At 36.9% G+C, this 26800-nt stretch overlaps 1 protein-coding gene across 4 annotated transcripts in view; it reads right to left on the bottom strand.

Moving 5' to 3' along the window:
* The window catches only part of PIK3C2A (phosphatidylinositol-4-phosphate 3-kinase catalytic subunit type 2 alpha), a 50390-nt gene that overhangs the window by 17599 nt on the left and 5991 nt on the right, over positions 1-26800 (bottom strand). Inside the window, exons 1-13 of one of the 4 annotated variants that reach the window (XM_072929688.1) lie at positions 25731-25800; positions 20149-21323; positions 14518-14624; positions 12763-12920; positions 9730-9850; positions 8983-9094; positions 8346-8425; positions 8179-8242; positions 5722-5865; positions 3675-3717; positions 3373-3586; positions 3148-3270; positions 1576-1743 (exon numbers count right to left, since the gene is read on the bottom strand). In XM_072929688.1, coding sequence (XP_072785789.1) covers positions 1576-1743; positions 3148-3270; positions 3373-3586; positions 3675-3717; positions 5722-5865; positions 8179-8242; positions 8346-8425; positions 8983-9094; positions 9730-9850; positions 12763-12920; positions 14518-14624; positions 20149-21258 — 2444 coding nt within the window. In that variant the 5' untranslated portion in view covers positions 21259-21323; positions 25731-25800. Of the gene's footprint in view, positions 1-1575; positions 1744-3147; positions 3271-3372; positions 3587-3674; positions 3718-5721; positions 5866-8178; positions 8243-8345; positions 8426-8982; positions 9095-9729; positions 9851-12762; positions 12921-14517; positions 14625-20148; positions 21324-24715; positions 24781-25730; positions 25801-26800 lie in introns of those variants that run through there. The other 3 variants (XM_072929687.1, XM_030273841.4, XM_030273840.4) reach the window with 3 other exon arrangements.

The raw sequence follows: 26800 nt of genomic DNA on the forward strand, positions 1-26800 counted from the left end.
ATGTAAATATTGATTAACTAGGAGCTTGTCATGCCAATAAAGATTACCATATCGTACCACTAAAGCACAGCTGAAAAGCTCATTCTTTTTAATAATTCTCCATTTAATACAGTTGCCACAGCCTTCTGTCCCATCCACATGTAATGATGATTTAAGCCACTCCACATGCACTTCAAGAGAAGGAGTTTTAACTTTGTCATGGATTCTCTCCCAAAACACATACATGACCAGTTTTGTTCTCCCTATATTTCAGTTAGTTTCAAGTTATAGCTCCTGCCTGCCATTGATGCTATTTTCAATCGTAACTGGAGTATTTGACTAGAAGCTTTAATTACCTAGGTCTGGATTTAATTTGTGTGGACTGCAAGTGGGTTAGACCACTAAGCATCTCTAGAACTTCTACATACAGGCCACTCAGAAAGCTCTGGCACAGCACATACCATTGTAGTGCTCTGCATGAACAGAAAACACACTTTTCACCCCAAACTAACTCCTGTGAGAACACCATGAAGACACGATAAATTTGCAATTCAAATCAGAAGCTGTATTTTCAAATACTGTGAAATGTGGTATTTAGATAGGAGACTGAAATGCAGCATTTAAATAGAAGGCTGAAATAATCATCGTTTACGAAAAGAAATCCAGGCTTTGGTGGAGACTGAAAGCAGCTGCAGGCCACCTTTGTAATGCAGGAAATCCTAAGCTCTGTGACACCCTCAAGCTGTAGGAATCATCACCAGACAAAAGAGAAACAAGAACAAGTAAAAGTCAAATCCAGAACCAGAGGATGCAAAGCATAAGAAACAGCCACAAGCAACACACAGCAGTAACTGGCCAGGAAATATCTGGCTGCCTTTCTGCAGCCTTGCTTGACAATTTAAACTCCCAGTAAGACCTAGAAATCAGCAGCACACATAAAGAGGAAACCTTAAGCATGAATGCAAAAGCTGTTTCACAGTGGTGTGATCACTTCTGCACCATGATGTCTAATTTGAGCACTGTGGGTCCAGCCTACTGGTTAATGTCTCACTGAGTAGCTGCCCCAGTGATAAGTGTTTTGGAATGAGCTTCGTAATCAAACTTGGAAGAACAAAGCAACTTGAACCAATCCAGAAACACTCAGCTTACGGAACTTACAGCAGGCTTTTCATTCTTAGTGAAAAACATGTAACAGCATCCAGCAGCTGTATTTGAAGGAAAGCCAGTTCACACTAGAAATATGCCTCAAGTTTAACACACTGGCTAATTATCCCTTTAATTGTTTTAAATAAACCCATCTCTGAATCAAAAGGAATAATGCTAGAATATTCTAGAGTATAATAATTCAAACAATATTCAACTTCCTCCAGCAGTGAAGTTTTTTCAGCCAGTTAGATGGAAATCTTACAAGACCACAATTTATCCTCTATTTAATGAAATGTAATTTTTCTGTATCAGAAGAGTTTACAGTTCTTACCTTTATCATGGCCTACTGTATTCAATATCAGAGAGGCAATTTCTATAGTTATGGGTGTGAAGGAAGCTCTAGACAGAGCAAATCATATTGATAATCTTACCCATGTTTTGGACACTTACCTCCTAAAATCAAATAGAGGTAGAGAAACCTGACCCAAATTTTCTGGGCCCTTTCTCTGCTTATTTGAGTCAGGAGAACTCCCACTACTTTGATTTAGGATTCCAAACAAAGTCAGACGTAAGACTGATTCCAAAGGCAACTGTGAAATCTGGATGGGGAAAATTATTCTATAAAATAAAAGTATTAAAAATAAGTCAATTAGAAAAAAGGCAGCAGTTAGTAAGTTACAGGCTTATCCATGTAATCCATTTATGCCTTTTGCTTTCAAAAAGTCAATTAACATTGAAGAACAAGTGTTAAATATCCATGCAATGATATTTCACTCACTTCATCTCCCACACCAATGGTTTGTAAAACCTGCTAATTACACTTCTGCACTATAGTCAGATGTGGAACAACCCTTTTAATCTCTGTCTATAAATCACATTCCTTGCACAGAATTGACTGTCCAGCATAACCAGTTTTCCCACTCCACTCACTAGGAGGGGCACACAGAATGTTCCATGTTAGCCACCTCCTAATTTTTCAGATTGAAAGGGTCAGCAGATAATAGTTTCCCATCCAAATGAAAGAATCTATTAAGAAATACTGGAAGTTGAATTCTAAATGGTACAAAACCTATAAAGCAAGCAGCTGAGGAGTGTACACTTCACTGAGCTATTCAAGCTTCCACTTTTGTTTGCACTGTTTTTACTGCTTAAAAATGTTCTTTTAGTTTGATTTATCTTTAAAACAATTGCACTATAAAGGACCACACTATTGTCAGCAGCTTTTACCAGACTTTTCACTGTAATACACTAGTGCTTGCCAGCAAAAGATCTAACAATTAATCCCATATATCACCAGAAAAAAAAAGGTAGCTGGAGTACTCCCTGAAGGCAGGTGTTCTAAAAACTCTCAATGCTGATCTGAAATAATTTGTTTACCACAAACTTTCAGGGAATTCTTTAGTGTCTATCTCTGACCTTTAAAAACAGTCAGGAGACTAGATATGCGGCACCATGAAGCTCACATGATGCTTTAGCTATGACAGGCTGCCTGATAACTCAAGTGGCAGAGATTAAGCTGTGCAGAGATACTGAAAAATGTTCCCCTTTCAGCTAGCAGATACCACCTGCCATTATCTCCCTATCTTTTTTCTGTATGCTCTTCTTTTCTATCCTCTGTATTTGGGATAAAAACTGATTCAACATTCATGTTAGTAAAAGTGAGACACTGCTTTTCCTCTCCATTCACATAAATTTAGCAGTACATACAAGCAAACTTTATTCTTTAATCCCTCTTACAGCAGCACAAGCCATTCCCATTGCAAGCAATGTTATGACCTTCCCAACTCCCTGTAATTGTATGCTACAAACACATTAGCACAGGGCACTTGTCCAGCATTTTCATTCCCCTTCTTACAATGAGTACTGAAATACCATTTGGAAAAATATTTCTGATTTTGATCAGTAAATTGTTCTTTGGATGCTTGAAATGGAATTAGAACCACGAGTTGCTTGAATGACTGCATTCAGCAGCTAGCTGAAACACAACATTTTATTGAGTTTTAACAGACTAAAGTCACTTACAGTTCATCCCATTTGATCAAGTAGAAGAAGTTCTTGTATGTGCCAACCTTCTTGGACTGAACAGGTTTGAAGAGATCTTTTCCATTATGTGTCAGAGAACAAATCAAGTAGTATTTTTCATAACTGGACAAGGAAAAGAAGTTAAGCAAAAAAACATAAAAAACCCATTAAAATATTAAAAAATATATATATAAAAAAGGGGGAATTTTACAATAAGTCACTTACTTTGACACCCAGCCAGAAGAAATTCCATGAGCGGCAAATATTGTGAATTGGAGATGTTCTGTGGCAGTCCAAGCTTCCTTGGTACTCTTACTGTCTTCTGGAGAAATTGCTGCTGAACTGCTACAGGAATTTGTGTGGAGCTGCAGAAGGGCCTCAACTGCTCTTGTTAACTGGTCTATACTCACCTTCAGAGGGTTTAAAGGCTTCAGTGAACCTAAATGATAATTTATTTCAATGCATTTCTTTCTAAATTAGCCACCTCAAAACAGTTTTTGAAAAAAAAATTGAAGAACTTTACTCACCAGAGGGGCTCTTGCTATTGTCATCACCACATTTTAAGGATACCTACAGAAAGACAGAGGAAATTTCAATACTGAAAATCCATATTAATTTTCCATGGCTATTAAGTATCTTCTACAGAAATTATTAACTATCTGAATGAGGCTTATATTTAAGTTTATGTAACACACCTTTTCTCTCAAAGTTCCTCAAGAGTCAACAGCAACACAATTTCCATATAATGCAGCAACTATTCACCATGTTCAAAAGCTCATTTTTTGTCAACTGCTTTGACATTCTTTATATGAAGTCCAGAAAGACACAGTACATTGGAATATTGCTCAGAATAATCTAACTTCTCTAGGTAGAGATAAAACTTGCTCAGGGCTGTCATGGATGAAAGCAGAGGTCATTAGCTTTTTGACCAGTAATCTAAATCTAAACAGCTGCTTTTTTTTTTTTTTTTTTCTTTTGTTTGTGGCATTTGGTAAGATACCTTTTGCTGGCAGAGTTATAAATTTACTGAATAAAAAAATATTAAACAACTGAGAAAATGAACAGTAAGGACTGTTATTTTGTACTATCTTTGTTTGCTTCTTGGTCTGCTAAAATGGAAGTCTCAATATGTTGCAACATCACAGCAAAGTCTAGTCTCAACAAAGACAATGTTGAAACCAAGAGGTGACAAACAAAGCATGGGAATTTACTCCCTTCTAATCAGGAAGGGTTTTATGACAAATTCAAGTCCTGATAAAACTAAAATTTTTAATGAAAACTAAGCTTGTGGCTTAAAATCAAACCCCAGTGAATTTGTAAATTCCTAAGAAGTTTGCCACAAATGCTGCAGAAGAATGAAAGCTCTCCTACACTTTTAGTGTACTAATTGAGTATCTTCAACTTAAGTTTGAATATCAAGAAATTTCACATTCTTACAAAAACAAGGCCACTTTGTCCAACCATAAAGAATTACTTTGAAAAAAAATAAAATCAAACAATATCTTACTAAATATTACAATGCAACAGTCTCCAATATTTACAGCATTTTTGTTTCTGAAAGCAGTCCTACACGTCTTCATACACAGTACTGTGTAAGCCAATGTCCATCATAAAATAATCACAGGGTTTTATTCATAAAAATCCCACCTTTTTCAAATTCTGCTGAAGCAATGTTATTTTGGGGAGCTATTTGTAGACTGTAATCTAATTATTTCTACAGCTTTCTCCTATCAAAAAGTAAAAACTGAAAAAAAATATTTATATGCTGTATTTCACTATGTTGTCTTAATGTCTTCTGCATTTCCCTGTAGAATTTTAGTTCTTGTGACAACTATATTTATCCTATATTTATCTGTCTTCAGCTCAGTATTACAAATATATCACTGAACTGATGAAGCCAAAAGCAAAGAGAGCATCACGTGAGTTGCCACTGTAATAAGGACAACTCAAATAGCATGTTAAGATTATTTAGCTTTTTTATTTGCACACTTCTCCACTTAATGACTGTTTTCGACAACATGACTTGAGACCGTCCTGCTCAAGTGAACCATTTATTATAAGGCAGTTGCATCATGAAATTCTGTGCTGTTTGAGAGATTTTGGGTTTGTCCTTATGCTCAGGAATGCAGGAACATGTACAGTTAAGAGTTTTAAGATGCTATTGCTAGTCACAAACACTACTGGGAAAATACATGATGTCAATTCCTCCTTTAAAGCATAACTGCATTAATTTTAGACAGCATGAGCTCCTGTCAGTTCCCCTCAGTCAGATTTAGTGGCATCTGCTATGACACAAGTTCCTAGTTACAGAACCAGAAAACAGTACTTTAAAACCAGTTTTTAAACAGGGACTATTTAGAAAAGGAAAATATTCCCAAAGCAAGCGATTAATGCATTAACAGCAGACAGATATCAAAATAAATGGAAGATGTCAAGTAAAATAAATAAATAAATAAAACCCAACCAAAAAATCCCAACAGAACCCTGACAAAACTGTTGCTGGTATTTCCAGCTACTAAAGAATGAAAAAAGATTTATCAGTTAAAACATGCAATTTATAGAGTGAAAGTTTACCTCAGCATTTTTAATCCTCGGGAGATTAACAGCCCTCCTGAGCTTCTTCACTGATTCCGTTATCGCAGGAGTCTCTACACAATCCAACGTAGAACAGATTTTTCTGACAGTCTTAATTACATGATCTACTGCTTTATGCTGGTTCTAATAAGGAATGTATGAGAGAACAGATTGATCCGATCACAATTGTGAAAACCAGTATTGCTTTAATGTTTCTTAATGAATTGCCAAGAAATTGTCACTATTAGATGCACATCTCCTTTACATGAAACTGTGGTCTAATGACTGGAATAAAGGAAAACCTCAATCCTGAGAACTTTCTTATGAATGCCAAAAACAGTAGTACAGATCCTAGAATGGGGTGCCAGGAAACATTAGGAGGCTCCCAACCATTTTTCTATTAAACTGTTAACAAGCAATTATTTTCTAATGAGATACTAAGCTCAATTTCCCTCATGGCCTAAACAGTAAGTGCAGTTCAAGTAAGAATATTCAATTAGTGTGAGGAAGCAATGTTAAAGAAGCAGTGTTTCAATTTCAGCCCACAGGTTTAAATTACACTGACACTTCTACTACTTACACTACAGTACTGCTTCCATGATGGAACTAATCTTTTTTATTTCACTTTAACTTAATTTTGTATGCTACTTAAGACAAAGTTGAGCTGCTCCTAATATTCTCTTCCCTCTACTCTTCCAACAGAAGAAAAGCCACTCGAGTGAAATCTGAATTATCCTAGGTTTCCTGGGGTTTGTTTTTTAATATAAGGAAAGTCTTCACCCACTTTTAAAGAGCATATGTAGAAAATTAAAATATCTGCTTCAAAATAAGTTTACTTTTTAAAGGTTTAATGTATAGGTTTCTTTCACAATAACTTCTGAGTACTTACAACTAAATAAGAGGAATAATTATTGCAATATTCTCTCACTAAGATGTAAATTGATTCCCAACCACCACTCTCCCAGACATATACTCATGGTCTTCCTACAAATGGTAGCAAAGAAGCCATCTAAATCAGAAGGTTTTTAAATTGAGACTTACCTGGCAACAATTAACTATTCTGGTAAGAAAATAACCACAGAAATCAGAAGACGCTGTAAATATTTAAGCCATTCTTCCAAAGCTAACAAATTGAAAGTAACAGCTTCTTTCTGACATGGAAACAGACATTTCCACTGCTATTTTCCTCACAGGCCCTCAAATCCCAATAAAAAGACAATTGATAACTTCCAAAGTGTTCAACAATGTGAAATCAAAGCCTAAGTACAAATTATTTATGGATTATCCTTCTTCACTTGGATTAGCAATCTTCAACTACTGAATATGTAAAGGAATTCACTTCATGAAGTAAAAAAATTCAGAGGCAGAACTGCTGCTATTTGGACCTAACAATCACCACCTACAAACTACATCTCCCAACCTCAAAAAGCTCAATTTCCTACAAGCTCAACAAAGGCTAGAACACAAATCTGAATTGAGATGTTTTGCATTCCTCATCTCAGTCTGTGAAATCACAGCTCAACAAAGATGTTGAAGCAGCTGCAAGAGCAAATCAACAACACCACCACCATGGCAGGGAGCAGTAACAGCTCACTCTTCTACAAAAAGGTTGTGTTCAAAACTACCCTTGAGAACGTGGTGAATCACCACCAAGGGAATTAAATAATATTAAGGGAGTATGGAAATAGCAGACAACAGCTTGTTCAGACCTGCATTCCTGAAGAGGCAAACAAACATAGTGGAAATGAAAAGTATTGCAATTAAGTAATTAATTTTGAGACTGGTTAAGAAAAACAGTTATCTAATGTTGATGCATTTAAGACTCCAAGTTACATTACTCTCATGCAGCTTCTCCTTTGAGAAATGAGCAAAGCAGATTATATCCATAAGCTTTTGCAGATGGGATATTACTCATAACTATTCAACATCCAAGCTGCTTTAAGCTACCTATCATATACTGAAACAGACAATTTTTTTGACAGGGTATTTTAAATGAATTAAATAATGCAGAATAAAACATTCTTATGCTTTTGATGAACTTACTTGCATGTTCCAAATACGCTTCATTTCCAACTCCCATTGTACACAACTTTTCCTGCTTTTTATTATGCAGATTTATTTCTGCTAGTATTTTTCTGCTAGCCATCGTTCATGGCTGTCAACAACAGCCATAGTCAGAATTCAGACTTCTTCCCTGTTCTCCTGAATGTATGAGGCAGAGGTTATTTTGCACCTCAGGACTTGGAAGATACATTTCTAGTTGTGATGATCAGGAAATAACTGGTTTGCAAGAAAATCCAGGAAGAAGAACATAAATCTAAATACCCATGATTATAATTTCCCATTTGACAGCTTGCTCAGATTCTCAGTTTCCCTGAGAAAACCTACAAGCCTTTTTGCCAGCTACTTTACCAGTGACTTTGGTCATGCTACTTTTGGTTCAGCAATAAACCTTACCTCATTCTTAAGGGCTGTGTTAACTTGCTTGTGATACACCTCAAGAAGCTCTTCAATGGAAGACCTGCAAGAAATAAAAGCTCTTGAACACAAGAACAGAACAGAACCTTGGTCAGGAATTCAGCAGTGATCAGCACTTGATTATTAAAATAAGCACAAAACATTACCGTATGATAGGTTCTCTGAAAGGCTTTTCTACTTTGTAGAGGTGTTTGGTTAGATGTACAGGTGTCCTGTCATCATCTTCCTGCAATAAAATATTAGGTACTAAGTCCAGTTCTCATTTTTCTGTAACATGCATAACGTTTAAAAAATTAATTACTAACACCTGGGGTGTTGAAGGGTAAACATATAATGTGATCTCTTCAGAGGGGAAAAGAAACTACTATTTAATAGCCTGTGCAATGTGTACACATGGGGACAGAGAGAAGAAACAGCCATCAAGTGCCCAACTATGCAAGTACCAGATACTCCTTCCTTCTTCCTTGATGGTTGATACATATTTAATTAAACTCAAAAACTGTTCCCAACTTCCATTTAACTCTGAAATTTGTTCCTTCTTTTTCAAGCCTCAAGTTTAGTCCAACTGCTAGCATACCTTTTCCAGGTATAAAATGCTTGGCTCTAGTAAGAGGCATTATCCACATTCATGTAATTTGCTTTGAAAAGATCAGTTAGGTATTTCACTTCCTGGCAGGATAAGAGGATAGCACTCCCAACAGCAGGCAGGCATGCTAATTTGTCAGTCACACAAGGAGGTCACGGCCTGGGCCCAGCTCTCTCCTGCAGCCCAGGAGTACTCACTGTCCGAGCCAGGTCGCTGCACATCCCGCTGTGGGTCAGCAGCTGCAGGCTGATGTCCGTGTCCCACTTCCGGCAGCTCTGGATGTACTCGTGACTTCCTATGCAATGCTTGCTGAGAAACAAAAGCAAGCATAGTCACAACTTGCCCAAAAACTCACACCTAATATTCCAGGCAACCTGCTGCCATGAAGCAAGGAAATGGTGAATCAACCTCCACGCCAACCTTGATCTGATTTTTTACTTCTGCACAAGTTTTTATACACTATTGCAGACACCTGTACTTGTTCTAAAGCTCTTAACCACAGTGGTTAACACTGCAACCAAATATTCTAACCCAGAACAGGGCTTTTTTAACCTTTGGTTTAGGAAAAAAATTACAACAAAAAAAAACAGACCAAAAATCAAACCAAGAAACAAACAAAACCCTGCCAAACCACAACTCCCCCAGTTTATTACAAAACAGTTGATCTTTATTTTTTTTTTCAGTTTCTGAGATTTGAAGAGTGCTCAAAAGCTACAATATGGAAATGCTCTAGAAAATATGCATTGACATTAGAACAGAGTTGATGACAACCTATTTTGCTACATCCCAGAGCAATTCCAAAAACTTCTGATCTTTGTGCAAAGAGTGACTCCCTTACATTTTAAAGGTTTCTTTCACACATTTAATCACTAGAGATGCACTTTCCTGTAACTGTGTCACAAAAAAGCATGAAATTAAGTATTAATGAAAAAGAGTTTGCTTACTTCTGTAAAACTTCTTCTTGGCCACAGACTTTCAGGATATAGCTGCCAATGTCCACTTCATTCAAGTCATCATGCACCCAGCAAAGTGCCTGCATTATTATAAGCTCAACAGGGGAACTCACTGTTTAAAGAAATTATATGTAAAAGTTAAATACAAATCTATAGCGAGTGATATTAACTACTGTTCACTTACATGTTGTAGCTATTTAATGAAATTGATTTTTGTACTTGTAGAGACTTTTATGTTTCTATTATCACCTAAATTTTATTGTTTGAGATCTTCACTTTTCTCTTATGAAGAAAGGTATCTCATGAAACCTGACTGCCCTTATAAAAAGCCCAAAAAAATCTTTAAAAATTAGGATACAATGGAGTCACTGAACCAGAAGTACAAACACTGTCTGCAGGACTGAAGATAGCATTTTTCTTTTTTTTTTATTTTATTACAAATTTGCCCTATTTAACAAGGACTTCAAATAGGTAAGTGATCCCAGAGGCACTTTCAGTATAAAAAACACCATCTGAAGAGTTGGAGATTGAACTCCTCTATTTGTTTGGCTTTTGAGGAACTGAGTATCAGCTGCAGCTGAGGTAAATCCTACTGAAAGCCCTTTTCCCCTTTTTCTTTTCCACTTGTCCAGGGAAGTTTGTACTTAGTACAGAGCAGATCTCAGTAAGCATCACCAAGCCTTTGCAAAATGCAACTCTTAGCTAGCAGTACTTCTGCATCAGGCTCTCAATGCTTTTTGGAAAATAGTCTCTCCTCCATCCTGTATCTACAGAGCAAAAAAATAATCCCAGTCAAACCCAAAATCCATTCCCCCAGAGCCACCAGCTGTCACTGTCTAAAAATACAGATAATTTTGAATGACACAAATGTTTAAATACAAAATGCTCTCCAGCCCTCCCTACCTAGTTTCCGGTGATCTCCTTCAAATAATTTGCAAATAATAATATCAAAGTGGCTCAAAATTTTGTAAAAAAGCTGCTGCATAAAAGCTATTTTATATTTTGTCATTATCTTTAGAGTGGGTTTTTTTTTTTTTCCCCATTCCAGGGACCGTCATGATTTTATCTTTTTTTTTTTTTTTTTTTAAGAAAGAAATATTATCACTATGGTAGATACAGAGGTAGTGCCACAATATTTTCCAAAAGATAACACATGTACTTCACCTCATTAACAAATGATTAATTATTACAAGCACAGATGCATACAAGCATATGTGAAGAATGACTGTGTGAAATTCAAGAACAGGGAATGATGGGAAGTATTAATTCAGAAACACTTTATGTCAATAAGACTATCTAACTTATTATTGGATGAAATGGCTGTACTACCTTCAGCAGAGAATATATGTGGCAGTTCATAAAGAAAAAAGATGTAGTGATATTTCATGCAGGGATAGTTTCTGTGCTGTAGCCACAGGCTGCCTTGCCAAAGGTCTGCCAGCCCTGCAAAGCCTGCAAAGATGTTACCACCTTTTCCCCGCCCTACATCTTATTCAAAGACATTGATTTCTTGCTGACACACAATGTTTGCTCAGACAGAACAAACTTCCATGCAAAGTCTAATAAATGAATGCAAAATTAATCCAAATAAGCCCTAAAGTTCATCCATTTCCCTCCTGGGCCCTTTCTACAAACAGTTGTCAGAGCACTGAGAGGCTGCAGCTCCTTCTGAGCAAGACTGAAAGCCACAGCAGCTCTAGCAGCAGGATGCCAAGGTATGTAACAATCTGACCAAGAAGAGAAGGAATTAAAGGTAAAGAATAACTTTCAATACCTCCATTACAAGTCACATACCCACCTTTCACCAGCTATGGAAGACATGTAGTTTTAACTAAGATTAGTTTCAGCATCATAAAAAAGGAAGGGAGTAGAAAGTGCAAAGGAGAAAGTATGTCGGGTTAGAATGCAAAACACATTCCAAGCGAGTCACAAAAAATACTAGAAATAAAGGGCTGAAGCCCTAGCATTTTAGTTACCCTACCAAAGCCTTCTGTAGGAAAGGATTAAGCCTGTAATATTAGCAAAGTGTAGTCTTAAGGATTAAGTGCAGAAACCCTTCCTAGGCTATATTTACAATCCACCTCATTTCTTAACAAATATATTAAGTTACCACAGAATAAATGTAAAGGCCCAGCTACTTAATATAGAATGAAAACACTGATGCACTGAGAGCTTGTTTTTCCAAGAGAGCAGCAAGTTCATGTGAGCAACAGGATAACTCCAGATCTTTTGAGAACCAGCTCTGAAGCTTCTACACTGTTAGAAGTTAAGATCCAAATGATAACCCTCACAAGTGACAAGAGACTACAGAAGTATAGAGGCAAAAAATTTTATTACCAGTGACTTCGTCAGCCAGAACTGCCAGAAGTTGACAGCATGCAGTTACAAATACAACCACTGTGCAGTCCAGACTGCACAGAGAATATGAATTTATGTAGTACAGCCAGGCAAACCTCAAAGGTCCACCCAAACCAATATTCTTGGTTACCCATAAAACTGGGACAGCCAGTTGTGGCACATCCAACAGTATTATTTTAGTGTTTGTGTTCATAAGCATGTATTGAAGGCAAGTAATACGTAGTTTTAGTGTTTATTCCTATTCTCCAGCAGCAGTTTGCCTGAATTTTTAGATAGCCTACAAAAATTTATTTTAAAATATGTTAGACTGTTGAAATTAAAAATTAAACATTAAAAAATCTCAGTCCTGGTGTCATTATCCCCTCAATAACTATGAAGTAAAAAGTCTTGGAAAACTGTTTTATTCTATCCAGCTATGGACAGAATAGTGCTTCTGGTTTGCTGGACTTTCCTTTTTTTTACAGATAATATTTCAATTTGTCAACTTCTACATATTTTCTGATGGAGGCACTGACCCAGAATTAGTCCTTTCCTCAGTTACCTCTTCCACATTTCCCATAAACAACTCATGCCCCTGAGACTCAGGAATTAAAAAACCTGAAATTTTCCTGAGCTGAGTGTACAGTCTTTCACAAGCAAACACCAACTCAAGAAGCAGGAACATACCATCACACGTGAAAGTTACTGGTTGCTGGAATTCTTCGATTTCTATTGAAACCTTGATACTGGCACTCTCCCCACTTATATTTCTCTGCAGCATGATTGGACTCAGCACAAAACCTGGGTTTGTTTGCTGATCAGTATAAGGAAACTTGGTCCTCAATCTGGAAGAAGAGAAGGTTTATGAAACATTGCAATGGAGAAGTCCAAGACTAAAGCAAAATAACATGGTAATAACCACAAGGCAGAACAGTAAAGACTACCTTTGGCTCTCTACATAAGTTGCATGTGCAAAGCACCATTTAATTTTTCTACTCTCAACAGAGCATTGCCCACAATAATTACCCAACCAGTAGTTAGACAGGAAAAAAATCTTAAGTGTATAATTAGGCAGGTTTTCCACATAGCTTAAAATATTTAATAGGTCAATTCTTACAGGATGTATCCAACTTCTGTAGAAGTTAAGCTATAAAAAAAACCCCCAAAAACCAAAGAAACCAACAAGCCTCTTCACATGTTTCAACTTTTACCAGTCTAATCTCTAATCTGAATTTAGATACCATTCAGAAGGTAGCTATTCCAAGCTATGGAAGTTGAGGAAGAGGCCTTAATTGAGGTAAAGGCTTTTATTTACGACATAAGCAGTATAGAATTGTTCACCTACAAGTGAATAAACCATACTTGGAAAGCTGCTTTTAATCTTCTGCTATTTAACATGGATAAAATAATTTAACCTTAAACCTCTGTAATATTAAAGTAATATTATAGGAGATTAAGAACATAACTACTCTAGAAAGATCATTTATTTCATCATCTTGATTCTGGACAATAGCAAGATCCTCCAGCAAGAGTCATCCAGTTGAAAGTACATCAGTATTTTAAACACTGGGTCTTGAAAGAAAGGGTAACAATTAGATTTAACCAGAAAGTGTTGCAACAAGCCTATCCTATATGAGCTTTGTACTAATCATCATCAGTAAGTTTCTCATATATATGAATTTTCACTGTTTTTGTGGAGTTTCCTTTTCATTTCACAAACATTCCTGCTTTAAAAAAACAGATGCTATCATTGAGATTCAAAGATCTCTATTTCCTCCATTATTTCTTGAATTTTGATCGCAAATGGAAGAAAGGCAAGAGCAGCTTGTTTTCTCTAAGAAGAGCACAAAAAAATAATCTCTCATTAAATTGTGGCAGTAAGAAAAAAATCCCACATGATCTTTAAGAAACTTCACTTGATCTTTAGGGATCAAAGCAGAGACAAGTTTAAAGGCTTTATGTTACAGAATTTCAGTTGTGGAAGCAACAAAATTAAAAGCATTTAAAGGCTGGAAATCCACAGAGTGTAGGACTTCGTGAGGTGTCTCAGCTAACAAGAAAAAAAAGACTTCCAACTCTTTCTACAGAAATTGCAATAAAAAATTGAGACAAAGAAAAATACTTTGCGGATAAAAAGGTATTACAAAAACAAGGAAAAGTGAAAGCCACGGGACCAAAATAAGAAGGAGGACATAAGGTAACAATAATCTTAGCACTGAAGATCTTAACGATTCTGTTGCATTCTTGAAAAAAAATAAACAAACCAGGACAAAACCAGGAAAATCTGAGATAAGAAAAGGAAAAAGGATACATACTGAAATTTGTCCCATCAAGCAAAAAAAAATATAGGACTGTTCCTGTCAAGCTAACTGAAAATGAATCATTTAGCTTTTTTTTTTTTTTTCTCTTCTGAAAGTTGATTAATATTTAGTCATTCCTTACTTTGTAACTGCTTCAGAAAAAGCTGAGAGTTCTTGATTCTGCCCTTCAATTGCTTGGAGACGCACGTTTTCTGTCAGCGTGCCAGTGGTCCCATTGTCTTTCTGCAACTCAAAGATAACACAGGATTTAAATAGCTGCAAACATATTCCTAACGCCAGCAAAGCCACATGCAGCTGACAGATTTTCATGAGTCCAATTAGTTTTTCGTCTACTTCTATATGGAGATAACCATGTATCACTACTAACTTGAAAAGTATAGATTCACTGGAGCAGTGACTACTTGACAGCAGGTCATTTATTTGCCAGCATCAGTTATTATCAATACTACCAGTTATTATCAGTATTATCAGTTAATATTAAATTGCAAGCAGTTCCTGAGCTCTCAGCAGTGACCTGATGTATTTGGATTTGGCTAAATTCAGCTGAACCACAGATGCAAGAAAAATGTATTTTTTCTCCAGTTCTGCAATTCAAATTCAGTGTAGTTCCAGAAAGAACCACTACGTATCACTGGTGCCCACAATTATCTCTTCCTACAAAGCAGGAAAATACAAGTTGAACACTGGAAGAAAACAGCATTCAGAACATGAAACATACAACTAACCCCATGGAATCAACTTAATTTTAATTCCTTATGCCAAATGCTCCCATCACCTCCCAAAACTGTAAACCACAATCTTTAAAGTATCCAATTCAAAGAACAACTGGTAAAAGAGAGCTGTAGTTTCAAACAGCAAAATCTAATACACTTTTAAAAACAGCGAAATCAAAATTATAAACACAGAACTGCAGCAGATTTTAAATCCATATCTGTTTTCTGATCCAATTCACAATACATCCATGCAAACGCTGGAGTGAGCAAAAAGCAGAGAAAAGTTGGAATAACCAGTAGAACTCAGTTGTCCATAGTATAATAGCCACCACTAGCCTGAAGGATTCGTGAAGCTCCTGCCAGGTCCTCCCTGGAATAAGTTACATGACCAGTTTTCATCCAAAGCTTTTCCAATGCTTATAGAAACCTTTAATCCAAGCACAAGGCCAGGAACAAAGCAGACTGCACTACAGTTTTTCTGAAAATCACCACAATTTATTACTATTTGAAGTAGTGAGTAACTACTTAACAAGTATGTGGGTTATTTATTATTAGCCAAAGCAGTCATCTAATTTCATTAGAATGTATCAAACAATATAGTTCAATTAGACTCTCAGGAAAGGGGTCAAATCTGAGAACCACATACTATCAGGTCTTTTCTTTTAAGCACTTTTTCCCCTTCAAATTAACTTCTTTAAGCAGTACAGCATAAACTTGGAAGAGATACAACCTATAACTGCTGCTTGAATTGTACTTAAACCTAATTATTTCAGCTGAAATATTGGTTGCATGAACACTGATCAGTCAAAAGGACAAATTCTGTGTAATTGGGGATTAGCCATACCACAGGAGACAATTAGAACAGGAAGCTGTAAAGCCACAAACCTAGAAATGAGCTGCAGGAGCATGCATAATATCTTAAATTTAAATAGGTTCTTCTATTGTAACATCTCAGACAAGTTTTATCACACAAAAATACTGGGAATCCTCACAAGACCTGCTAACCTGTGCAACTGTGTCTAGTAAACACACTCTCTAAGCAATTGCAGAACACCACCACCAAAAATCACAAGGAAGGAGGTAGGGAACACACCCAGGGAAGGCAAGCACCTCTGATGAAGGTTAATCACCTGCTGGTTGGCACTCAACACAAAACTCAGCCACTGCAAATGAAGAAGCTGACTCTACAAATGTTAAATTATATCTAAAAACTCTTTAAGGGATGCTACAAATAAGTACACAAAGCACTATGCAGCCATAGGATAAAAGCACTAAACAAGGGGCCTCCTTCAAATAAAGTCACACCAATGATGAAACACCACTTCATGCCACTATGTGACACTTTTGAATTTCTTACAGAAAAATTTGCAGGTTGTTCTACTGTTAAATTCAAAGTTTGGGGAACTAACAAGGCATGTCAACACACACAAGCTTAGCCAGAGTAAATAACAAATTCTAACCTAACGAGCAAAGAAAAAAGGTTTGGTTATCCATGGTTCACCTCAGGGTCACACTTGGCTAAGGAAAGAAACCTCATGTTATTAAAAATATGAAATGATGGAAAAGACCTCCTGGTGGAAAATTAAGAACAATCACCTCCTTATTTTTAGCTGAACTTCAATATTGATTTTTGATCACTTTTGGGAAAATAATGTCAGGACAATAAGCTCCGAAAATCTAAGAAATCTATTTAAACCCACTGGACTCAGATGGATTTTGAGCAACAAGTAGAATTTTCCTTTAACTTCCACTTGGGTCAATCTAGGAGGTGCAAAAGCTATCAGTCAAACAGGAAATAACTTGAAAGAAAGGACTTCAGGCCAAATGAGATAAATAGTTCATGTCAGCGCAGGCTGCAAAAATAGAAGTGATCTGTAAATACAATTAATCTGAACAATGATAAACAAACCCAAGTCCCAAAAAATTAATAGAAGTCAAGTTAAATAAAATTCCATGAGTATACAAAGTCACAATTCTCAGAAGCTCTGGAAAGCAAGAAAAAACAACACATAAAAAAGGACAAAATGATGCTTTATGCTTCTGCTTTAAGAAATGAGCGACAAACACTGAAATATTTAAAGGAGAATACTAAACTTAGTATTACTTCAGATACGAATACATACACAAAATAGGCAATCATAAGAATAGATACTTCACCAAACCAAAGCAATCTATTGATTCCAGGATTAAACAGATAGTCATAAGTTTTGACAGAATCAAAATACTAGTATTTTTTCTAAAGGGGCAGCAAGCCAGAGTTTTTCAGGAAGGATTTGGGGGGAATGATCCCGACTTGTTAAGATGCAAGACTTAAAAGTATATTTTGAAGAACATATAAACCTGGGTAAACTGGGTAAAATACAAGAGAAATGCCAAAAATAGAGGCTACATAACTCAGCTTCCTATCATACTGAGTGGAAAATTATTTAAAGTAGAAAATAAAGTGGAGACATGGGACAGGCAAAAGAGAGACTAATCTATTTCAAGGATATCAAATTGAGAGATGAATCTTTAGATCTATTTATTTTCTTCTTTAATAACTCAGCAGAAACAACCCTGCTAACTCACAGTCTTGTTATCATCACCTACCTTCACAACACAGGCTAGAACTGGAGTGTGCTGCCAAAACAAGTCTGCAGGAGCACAAGTGGAAAGTAAATCTCAAACCTGCAATTGGGCATTCACTGCAGAAGTTTGCTACAAATTAAGAACTTGTTTGAAAAAGATGGTGACTTCATAAAAATTAATTGCCTACAGAATTGATGTTGTGATGGTATCACAAATAAAGCAAATGCAATAAAAGAGTACTAAGCAGGATGGTCCTGCCTGTAATGAGGGTTTATTCATGCTGATGTACAAGGTATGTGGTGCACTGTGCTCTCACACAGAGAGCTAAAATTCTCATAAGTCATCTTAAAAAAAAATAAAAAAGGAAAGAGAAGCTCTCACACAGAGCTTGCAGTGAAAGCTGACAGAAAGTCACCGTCTCTTGTAACATGTAGAAGTAAATATCAAAATGATTCTTTCATCTTAAGCACCTGCTGTTCCATCCTGAAAGGAGAACATTTCCTAAGAGTTAGTTACAAATGTGTTCTGCTGAAAATCAGATCACTGATGAGAAGGAGCTAGAGCAGCTTTTAAATCAAAAGTGGCAGGAAGAAGAGACCACATGTGAAGGCAGAGTTTGAACTTAATTTATGAATCAGTAGTCAGTACATGACATGCAAATAGCAGGAGACTGGACCTTATCAACAGGAAAGAGCCTTTGAAATCCTACATTCTTGAAAAACCTGGAATGTATAAAGCCAGATTTGATTCAGCAACAGTCAAACATTACTTCCTACAGATACCACCTGAGAAGCACTGATCCTGTGTAGCCCAGTAATTAGTCAGAAGTTAATTACAGCCAACCAAGCACCACTCAAAAACTGACAAACACATCACCAGGTGACATGGCAAACTGAGCAGCAAACTGCTGTAGAGCCCAAATTTACATGCCTCTCCAAATACTAGGAAATAACAGAGCTAATGTATCACAGCTCAACAGCAAGTGGGGAAAAAAAAAAGTTAAGTCAGACCCAAGATCTGTACACATGGCACAAAACCAGAGATACATGGATTTTTTGGGTTTCAGGGTGGTTTTTGCCTTCTATTGACCTTTTGCCAGAATACTGACACCTAACCCAGAAAAACCAGGAAATTCTTCAAATGAGGGGCCAAAAAATTCACTTCAGTGGAAATTTAGACAGCCTTTTAGGCCACAGTCTAGTAAATATTCCTATTTCTGAGGAAAAAAACATCCTCCAGTTTGGGGGTGGAGAGGGAAGATATAAGGAATTATTTGGAATATATCCTTGAGTGATAACAGTTGGGTTTTTATAGCATGTCCTAGACTATTAAAAACACCTAGAAAGACAACACCTAAGATTTAAAACATCTGTACACCAAAGTCTCCAAAGCAAACAAATAGTTTACTTCCCATTCTCCAACCAGTTCCTACAAATACAATTTTTTTTTTGCTATTATCACCCTTGCCAGGGTGATAGTTGGCTTTTCCACTGAAAACTTCTCCACTTCTCTTTTATTCTTTGTACTCCTCCAAAAAAACCCAAAACCCAGAAGTATTCATATCCACTTTCTAGTGAGCTGACTAATATTTTAAAACACTATGTGGGTTTTCTTGTGGTGGAATGATCACAGAAAGAATTAAAAATATAGGAAAAGTTAAATAACCTACAGTTCTTTCACTGGGCTTGGGAGAAAGTAGGATGCCCTAATGGCACATAATTAAGCAGGTGAGACTGTGACACTATTGATCACCTGCTGCAGTTTGCTTTTTGACACAAACTGCATGTGCTCCATGTTCAAAGATAGGAGTGCCATAAATAAAGCCCCTGTTGAGAGTTTGGTCTTGAATGTTTGGTTAAAGTGATCCTAGAGAAGAATCTCTCAAACATGTTTTTGCCCTGTCTGATAAAAACAACATCACACAAAGATATTCTGCCTTCTTCTAGAGCAGAAGTGAAGTGTTTCTGACCCAACCCACTACACCACCCAGCACAAAACCAAAAGTTCTGTCTAGCATTCCTACACAGAAGGAAAGCTTTCTACCCACAAAAGAGAATTACTGTGGTCTTGTAAAAGGCAAGATAAAACTTTCAGTGCTTAGCTTGACACTTTTTTATTTCACAGTATCATGTGAATTGCTCATAAAATTGAAATATTTATCAATATTATTTAGACACTTAATTAAGCTGAATATTATTACTATTTCTTACTGGAGTGTTGAGCGGAAAAACAGCAATTTCCTCAGTAAATGTGGAAGGATTACACAGGGGCAGAGGTATTTTGGGAGATAATTCAGTAGTAATGTTCAATTTTCTGAATAGCACTAAAACATATGCCATAATATCACATTATTTGGACACTGCTCAAGCCAAGTAATACACACAAAATAAATAACAGACCTTAAAGTGTCTTTAAATACTGTCATTAATCTTTTCTCTTATACTGCAATTTCAAGATACTGATTTACATACCTGTGATGTTTGGCCCTGTAACTTTGCAATCTGAGTTGTTCTCATGTTTAAGGACTGACTCCTTGTGACTGTGGCTCTAGGAGATTTCCCATTAACCTTTCTTTCTAGATGACAAGGTAGTAACAGCTTTTCTTCTAACAGAACAGCATCCCACGGATCTTCAGCAGTCATACTTGAAGCCCTCTCTCCATCATCCTCTGCCTTGTTTAGAGTCTCCACAGTGTCCACTTTTGGTTTACTCAGAGGATCCAAATCCAGCCAGTCGAATTTACTGACATCCCCACAGCTCTCTGAGGCCGGCAGGTTGGACACTGCAGACTTTATGGAAGTCATTTCTAGGTCCGTGCTCGACTTCCCATTTCTCAGGAATTCTGAAGTGCTTGCAATTTTGTCAAATACTTTTGCCATTTCAGGTGTGAGTACTGGAGGGTATAAAGGTAAGGCTCCATGTGGATGGAAAGGTGTGGTAGCTGCCACGGGGTAGGAAATGTATTGTGACTGTCTAGGAAGACCAAGATAAATAGGCTCTCTAGGGGGATAGGATGACATACTTGGATGGAATCCATTCTGAAATACACCAGTCTGTTTTGTGTAAGAAGCTGAGGTGTAAATAGGAGGTAAAGTGCATGTCACAGGTGCTGGTATTCCAGGTGTCCACTGTCTCCTCTGACCCGCGGGCCCAAGATAAAATTGTGAAGACACAGATGGGCTCAAAATAGGACTTGCTGGTAACACAGGTACTTTACTAGATTCAAAATTGTCATCCAGCAGCAGTTTCTCTAGTTCAGCATGAGTAAGCTTCTCTATGTCAATGGTACTTAGTTTATCTTCCATGCTCTTGGCATCAGACTCTGGAAATACCATGAGATCATGGTCCTGCTTGTTATGAGCCTGTGCTTTTTGTCTGGGGCTGCTTAAAGAATGAAAGGTTTGTTTATTACCAGCTACACCTCTTTCTTTCTGCATCTTGGCTAATGCCTCAGCTTCCATCTGCAGTGCCTCCTCTTTGTCCACATCTTTTGACCTTGGGGCTGACAGAGAAGGTGAGGAGCGCTGTTTGAATCCATTGCTGCTGGATATCTGGGCCATGCCGCAAGAGCAGATGTCCATGTAAAGCAGCAACACTTCCCTTGCACTGGTTATCTCCCCTTGGCTTCAGAGCGGATTTAGCAGACCTGAAAAGGAAATGAAACGTTAGAAACTCACACAGCAAATCCTATGTGGACAACTACTAAGTCCCACACCACCAGCTGACAAAGTTGCACATGTCCTTCAGAAACGCAGGATGTTAAATTCTGAAGAGGCCAATTTTTGTTTATCTGGGGGGAGGGAGTGTCAAACTTAAAAAGAAGCTACACAAATAAATTCGCGGCATTTTAATTATGCAAGACCCATTTATTTTTCTTACTCTGCCCACTGGTGCTAGTAAGCACTTGGTTTCTTTTTGCACCACTAGACCCAAGACACACAAAAGACACCTTCAGGTACGCAGCGGTTTTCAGACTTGAGCAACTACACAGGTGCAATCTTGGGAGTAGAAGTCATTCTAAAGACTATACAAATATAGCATTGATAAAGCACATTATCAAGAGGACTTCCATCTTACTTCACTAGATTACAAAACCAGACCTTTCAAACTGCTGTACCGTAATTGTAACGGCCATAATGACACGGAAGGACCTCTCTTCCTTTGGAAAATATTGTACTTTACCTTCTTAACAAGATAAATAATGCTTATGAAATAATATTTCTTGGACAAGCAAAATAAGCTATTTAAATACAGCTGCTCATTGACTAATCTCTTTAACAGCCCTTTACAGGATGTGTCACTCACTACTAGGTAAGGAAAGAAACTCCAAAAGGGCATTTTTGCTTAAGGCCACCACCAAGAAAATGGTATTTTGCATTTCTCCAATTCCAGTCTTGTGTTTAGGGCTACAATACAACTTCCCATATTCACCACAATCTCTATGCAGACTCTTTATTAAAATAATCTTGGAAGAGATTACCACAAGAACTGTGTTATGTTTCAGCATTACTTCTACTTTATTCTGCAGCTTTTTGCACACAGCTGGGTCTGAGCCCAGGAGATAAGATGTCTTCCAGCAACAGCCAGTATGCACACCCCAGCAGCAAGATAAAAATCAGGAATAATGAGTTTCTGCTAGGAAGGTTACATAATCAGCAATCCTCATTAAAACCCAGTTTCACTGAACTAGATGAGCCTTATAGATGGAAATAATTCTGAGTTTAAGTCATGCAAATATCTACAAAGTAAGAATTCTCTGCAGCAAATAGGGCAGGTAATTCAAAATTATTTATATTCTCTTTCTTCAATTCATACCCATTAGAAGGGTTTGGATTTTAGACAGGCTTTTTTTTTCCCCCTTCCTTGAATCAACCAGCGAGATGTGCTTCAAACAAAGTGATTGTATTTCTCTGGACTCCCCACACAGACAGCAAGACTCTTAGTAGATTTATAACAGATTCTTTAAATTCTTTAAGTCTGGCCAAGCTCTTGTTTTATCTACTTCATTTCAATGGCTTATAGTGTGAAGGACAGACATCTTTGTAAGAGGTTCTATACATTTCAGCTCAGTCTGGAGACAAATCCAAGTGAAACCCTTCACAAAACACAATTAAATCAGAAATGATGTTACAGTTACCAAGAGAAGATTTAAACAAAAGAGGATGTCTTCAAAAAGACTGAAATAGTGACAGACGAACAGAATTATAAAACCCCGAAAACCACACAGTTCAAGTCCTGGGGCATAAAGACTTAAGGAGGAGCTTTGGAAGTTACAGGAATGAATCAGTCCACAAGATAATGATGTAAATATGCAACACAGACAAAGTCTACAGAAAAAAAAAGGACACCAGAGCCTCTCCTGTACAGTATATGAAGCTGCAGAGTTGGCCACCAATTAAAGCCATAAGTATTGCCATTAGGAAGAAGTCTTGTCCTGTCTGCTGCCTATCTCCAGAGCTTAGCATAAAACACAATCATAAAATAAATTTTAAAATCCCAAAACTATTTTGCTGGGCTCCTTTATAGATAATGCAGGTCTCTGGTCCCATTAATGGCACATATGTGGCCTTCAATTATTTACTGTGTTCCTTTTAGCAAGACAACCATACTAAAACTTCTCCTGAAGATGTACTGAGTATTTTGTAGACAGTCTAAGCCTACCAGCCACAGATAACATCCTAATGAGAAGTCTCATATATTTGACACCACCTTCTCAGACTGTCTAGAAAGCTAAGATGGCTTTAATCTCTTCATTAATTTACAGCTGGTTTAAACCGCTATGTCAGATTTTTAGATGCAAGAGCACCCGGACTTACAAAGTCCTATCAAGAATTCTTACTTAGCTTTTCCAAGAAGCAGCAGCCTGAGGTAAGTGCAATTTGCAGTTTTCAGAGTTTTCCTGTTGCCTAAGAATTCTAAAGAGCAGCTGGGCTTTTCCCTGAGTTTTATTTAAAAAAATAAAATAGAATCATAGTGTCTGAGACTATTCAGAACTGCTTGGGCTAGAAGTTACAAGATTAGCAATCCATTCAGGTGCTGCTTGATAAATTACAAGCCATTTTTTCTTTAACACATGAAAAAAAATTATATGGTCTTCAAAATATTTATATATAACAACAGCCAGCTCTGAAAAGAAAAAAAAAAAAAAAGCCTTATTTGTCTGCCGAAATCCACGGCCTTGATCTCCCTATCACCAAGCAGTCTCCTGTTCTCAAGGAGAGTCACTGTTCCACGAAGTCACAACTGCAGACAAACACACATTCCTCAGCTCTCAGAAACATGGTACACAGCTACCACAGCACCTCCATTCACAACATCTAGAGAATCCCAGACACGCAGTAACTACTTGTTTATTTCACAATTTCGCATTTCAGTGCTGCATTTCGGCCAGTTTATGACAGCACACTTGCACTGACAAATCCAGTGACTTCCAGCATTCAAGATAGTAGGTTAGTGATTATCTGAAAAATTGAGTTTCAGCCTTATTCTTTGTAAGACAGCCTCAACAGCATACATACACATAATATGATTGCTGTATTTAAGTCCTGTCCTTGGGAAACTTCTAAAGTCAGTGTACAAACTTCTATCAAATTTCAAAAGCAGATTGCTGGTTTTTTAAACAGTTTGACATAAAAAAAAACTGATACAAAATATTTTTTGAAATTGAAATAGTTTTGATGAAACTTTATACTGCATGCCAGTTCTAAGCAGTACATTCATATAACACATCAGAAGAAAAGCTCCCTAGGCATAAGCATGATTAAAATACTGATAGAGCTTCTTTTAAATGCTAACCACACAGCATCAGTTAACTTTTTCACATAAGTTTACCTTCACTTTGAACTTCTCACTTTGCAGCCATTTAAGTTCAAAGGCAGAGAGTGAGTAGAATTTAAACTTCTCCAACATTTACAAAGAGAAGAACAAATTCCATTAGGATCATCTATCAGCAGGGAACTCCTCAAACACTCAGAAAAACACGTTTCAATTCAAATCCTAGAATCCTGAACCATTAGTGACCAAGCTATAGGAACTCACCAGAAGTTTGTAACAACTGGAGGTCATTGAAGACCCAGAAGTGATCTTTACAGAGCTAGGAGTGCTCTCATCTGAACTGCTGCACACTATTTTAAGTAACAGTAATAATCAGTTTTCAGCTGTCAATCTCTTCACCTTCAAGAGTGCTCCTCTTGTCAAGCACTCAAAAAACGTGAGAAACATTTTCATTTATTTTTAAAGGAAAGCCAGAAGCAATTGAAGAGATTGTAACAGAAATTCAGAAGTGATAAAACAATCCCCTACACCACTTACTTGTCCCCTAATTTTGAAATTAAACAGACACATTCATATTTGGGTGAAGTCACAATATTTCCACTGCTCCAGCAGAACCTCACCTGCTTCCTTTAAAAGTGGGTCTTAACCACAACATTTATCTACAGCCCTGACCAAGGGTAATGTCTCTTGCAGTCAGATTTTGCAGTATTTTCCTTCTCAACCAGCTGTGATTGGACAGGAGTCTGCAGACCTCTTTGGCTCTGGTCTAGCAGAGTTTCTGCAAGAGCAACACTTCCTTGGTAACAATTATACATAAATGTGTTTAGAGTCTAAAGTTAATATGACCACTCAAGTACCTGTGCATTGTTATATAATTTTGAGTCTTGCACATCATTCATTCTTTCAGATTAGTAAAATGCTGTTTAAAAAAAACAGCAAGAAAACTTCTTAATAATCAAGAACCAAGAAACTTCAAGATGCCTGACCATCTCCTTCAGATCAAAGCCTCTACATGGAATGGAAATTACTTTTAAACCAGCTTTTCACTTAAGACATGCTTAATTAAAAAAAAAAAAAATTATAACTAGCCTAGCAAATACATAAAATGGAACCAAGAAAAAATTTCTTTCCAATAAGGAATTTATAGTTTTCTGGTAAGAAGCTATGAGGAACCAATACAGGACATAACATCTCCACCAGGACAAAGACTCCCAAAATCTCAATTAGTTTCCTATCTTAATGAGCAAGGGATGACTGCACCAGACATAGATCGTTTTACCTTAAGCAGAGGTAATCTCACCATCTACTCATGTACATGTTAACATTCTTCTCTATTTCAGATGAGTTGCACAGCTTTCTTTTCAAAAACACCCAAGAATTGTAATACCCTATTTATAATTTGTTCTATGCAAGCACAGAACATATTATTTGGTAATTTCTTCACAAGAAGTACTTAATAGCTATCAGAAATCAGTGCACATGAACTCCCTGGAGTCCAAGCACTAAATACAGAAGCAATGATAACAAGTCAGGCCATTTCCTGCATTCCTTATAAAGCAAGGCCCTGGCATACAGTAGCCAGTGCTTCCTCAAAACAAGTGCAATTTTCAAAGTAACTTTGAGGTTATTTTGCCATTAAAGAAAACAAAAATGAAAATACTTGAAGTATTTGCCTCACATTGGATGATAGCTAACTTACAAACTAACAAATCTTGCCTGCATACCAGAGACAGTTGCAGTTTTATGGGAAACCAGGGAAAACTTAGCAAAATATAGCAGTAATATACTGTGGAAAATATTAATCATCTGCAAAGGAATTCATAGCCAGACATTTGCCACAGCAGGAAAACTCCTTAGCAAAAAAAGAAAGAAAAAAGTCACAGGAACTTTGATGTTCAGAAGCCCTCTCTGCCAGATGCGTTCAGATTGCTACAAACTGAGAAAAAAAAAACTGAGTACATACTCATGACATGACTTCTTGAAGTAAGGCTGTTATTCTTTTTAAATAATGTTAGGTTTAAAGTGGAGGTTTTCTCAAAAACAAACAGTTCTGAAAAGTCAGTGTTAAAGCTATACAGTTCTATCACACTATCTCTACAGTAAAAATTTAGTAGCTTCTCTAATCCAGTAATTTTATTAAAATTATCAAGTGCCTCCTTACAAGTGAGATAAACACAGCTAGCCAGAAAAGCAAATCCATTTTGTTTCAGCTTGTATCTACAGAACCTTCAAAGACAATTTCTCTAGCTCAAATACAGCTGCAATTTTTAACTGGGCACAAACCCTGAACCAACACTCATCTGTTGGTGAACCAGAACTTGAACCAGAACTTCATCTGTTTTGCTCAAA

This window comes from Taeniopygia guttata, chromosome 5, assembly GCF_048771995.1.
Source record: "Taeniopygia guttata chromosome 5, bTaeGut7.mat, whole genome shotgun sequence".
Lineage (NCBI taxonomy): Eukaryota > Metazoa > Chordata > Aves > Passeriformes > Estrildidae > Taeniopygia > Taeniopygia guttata.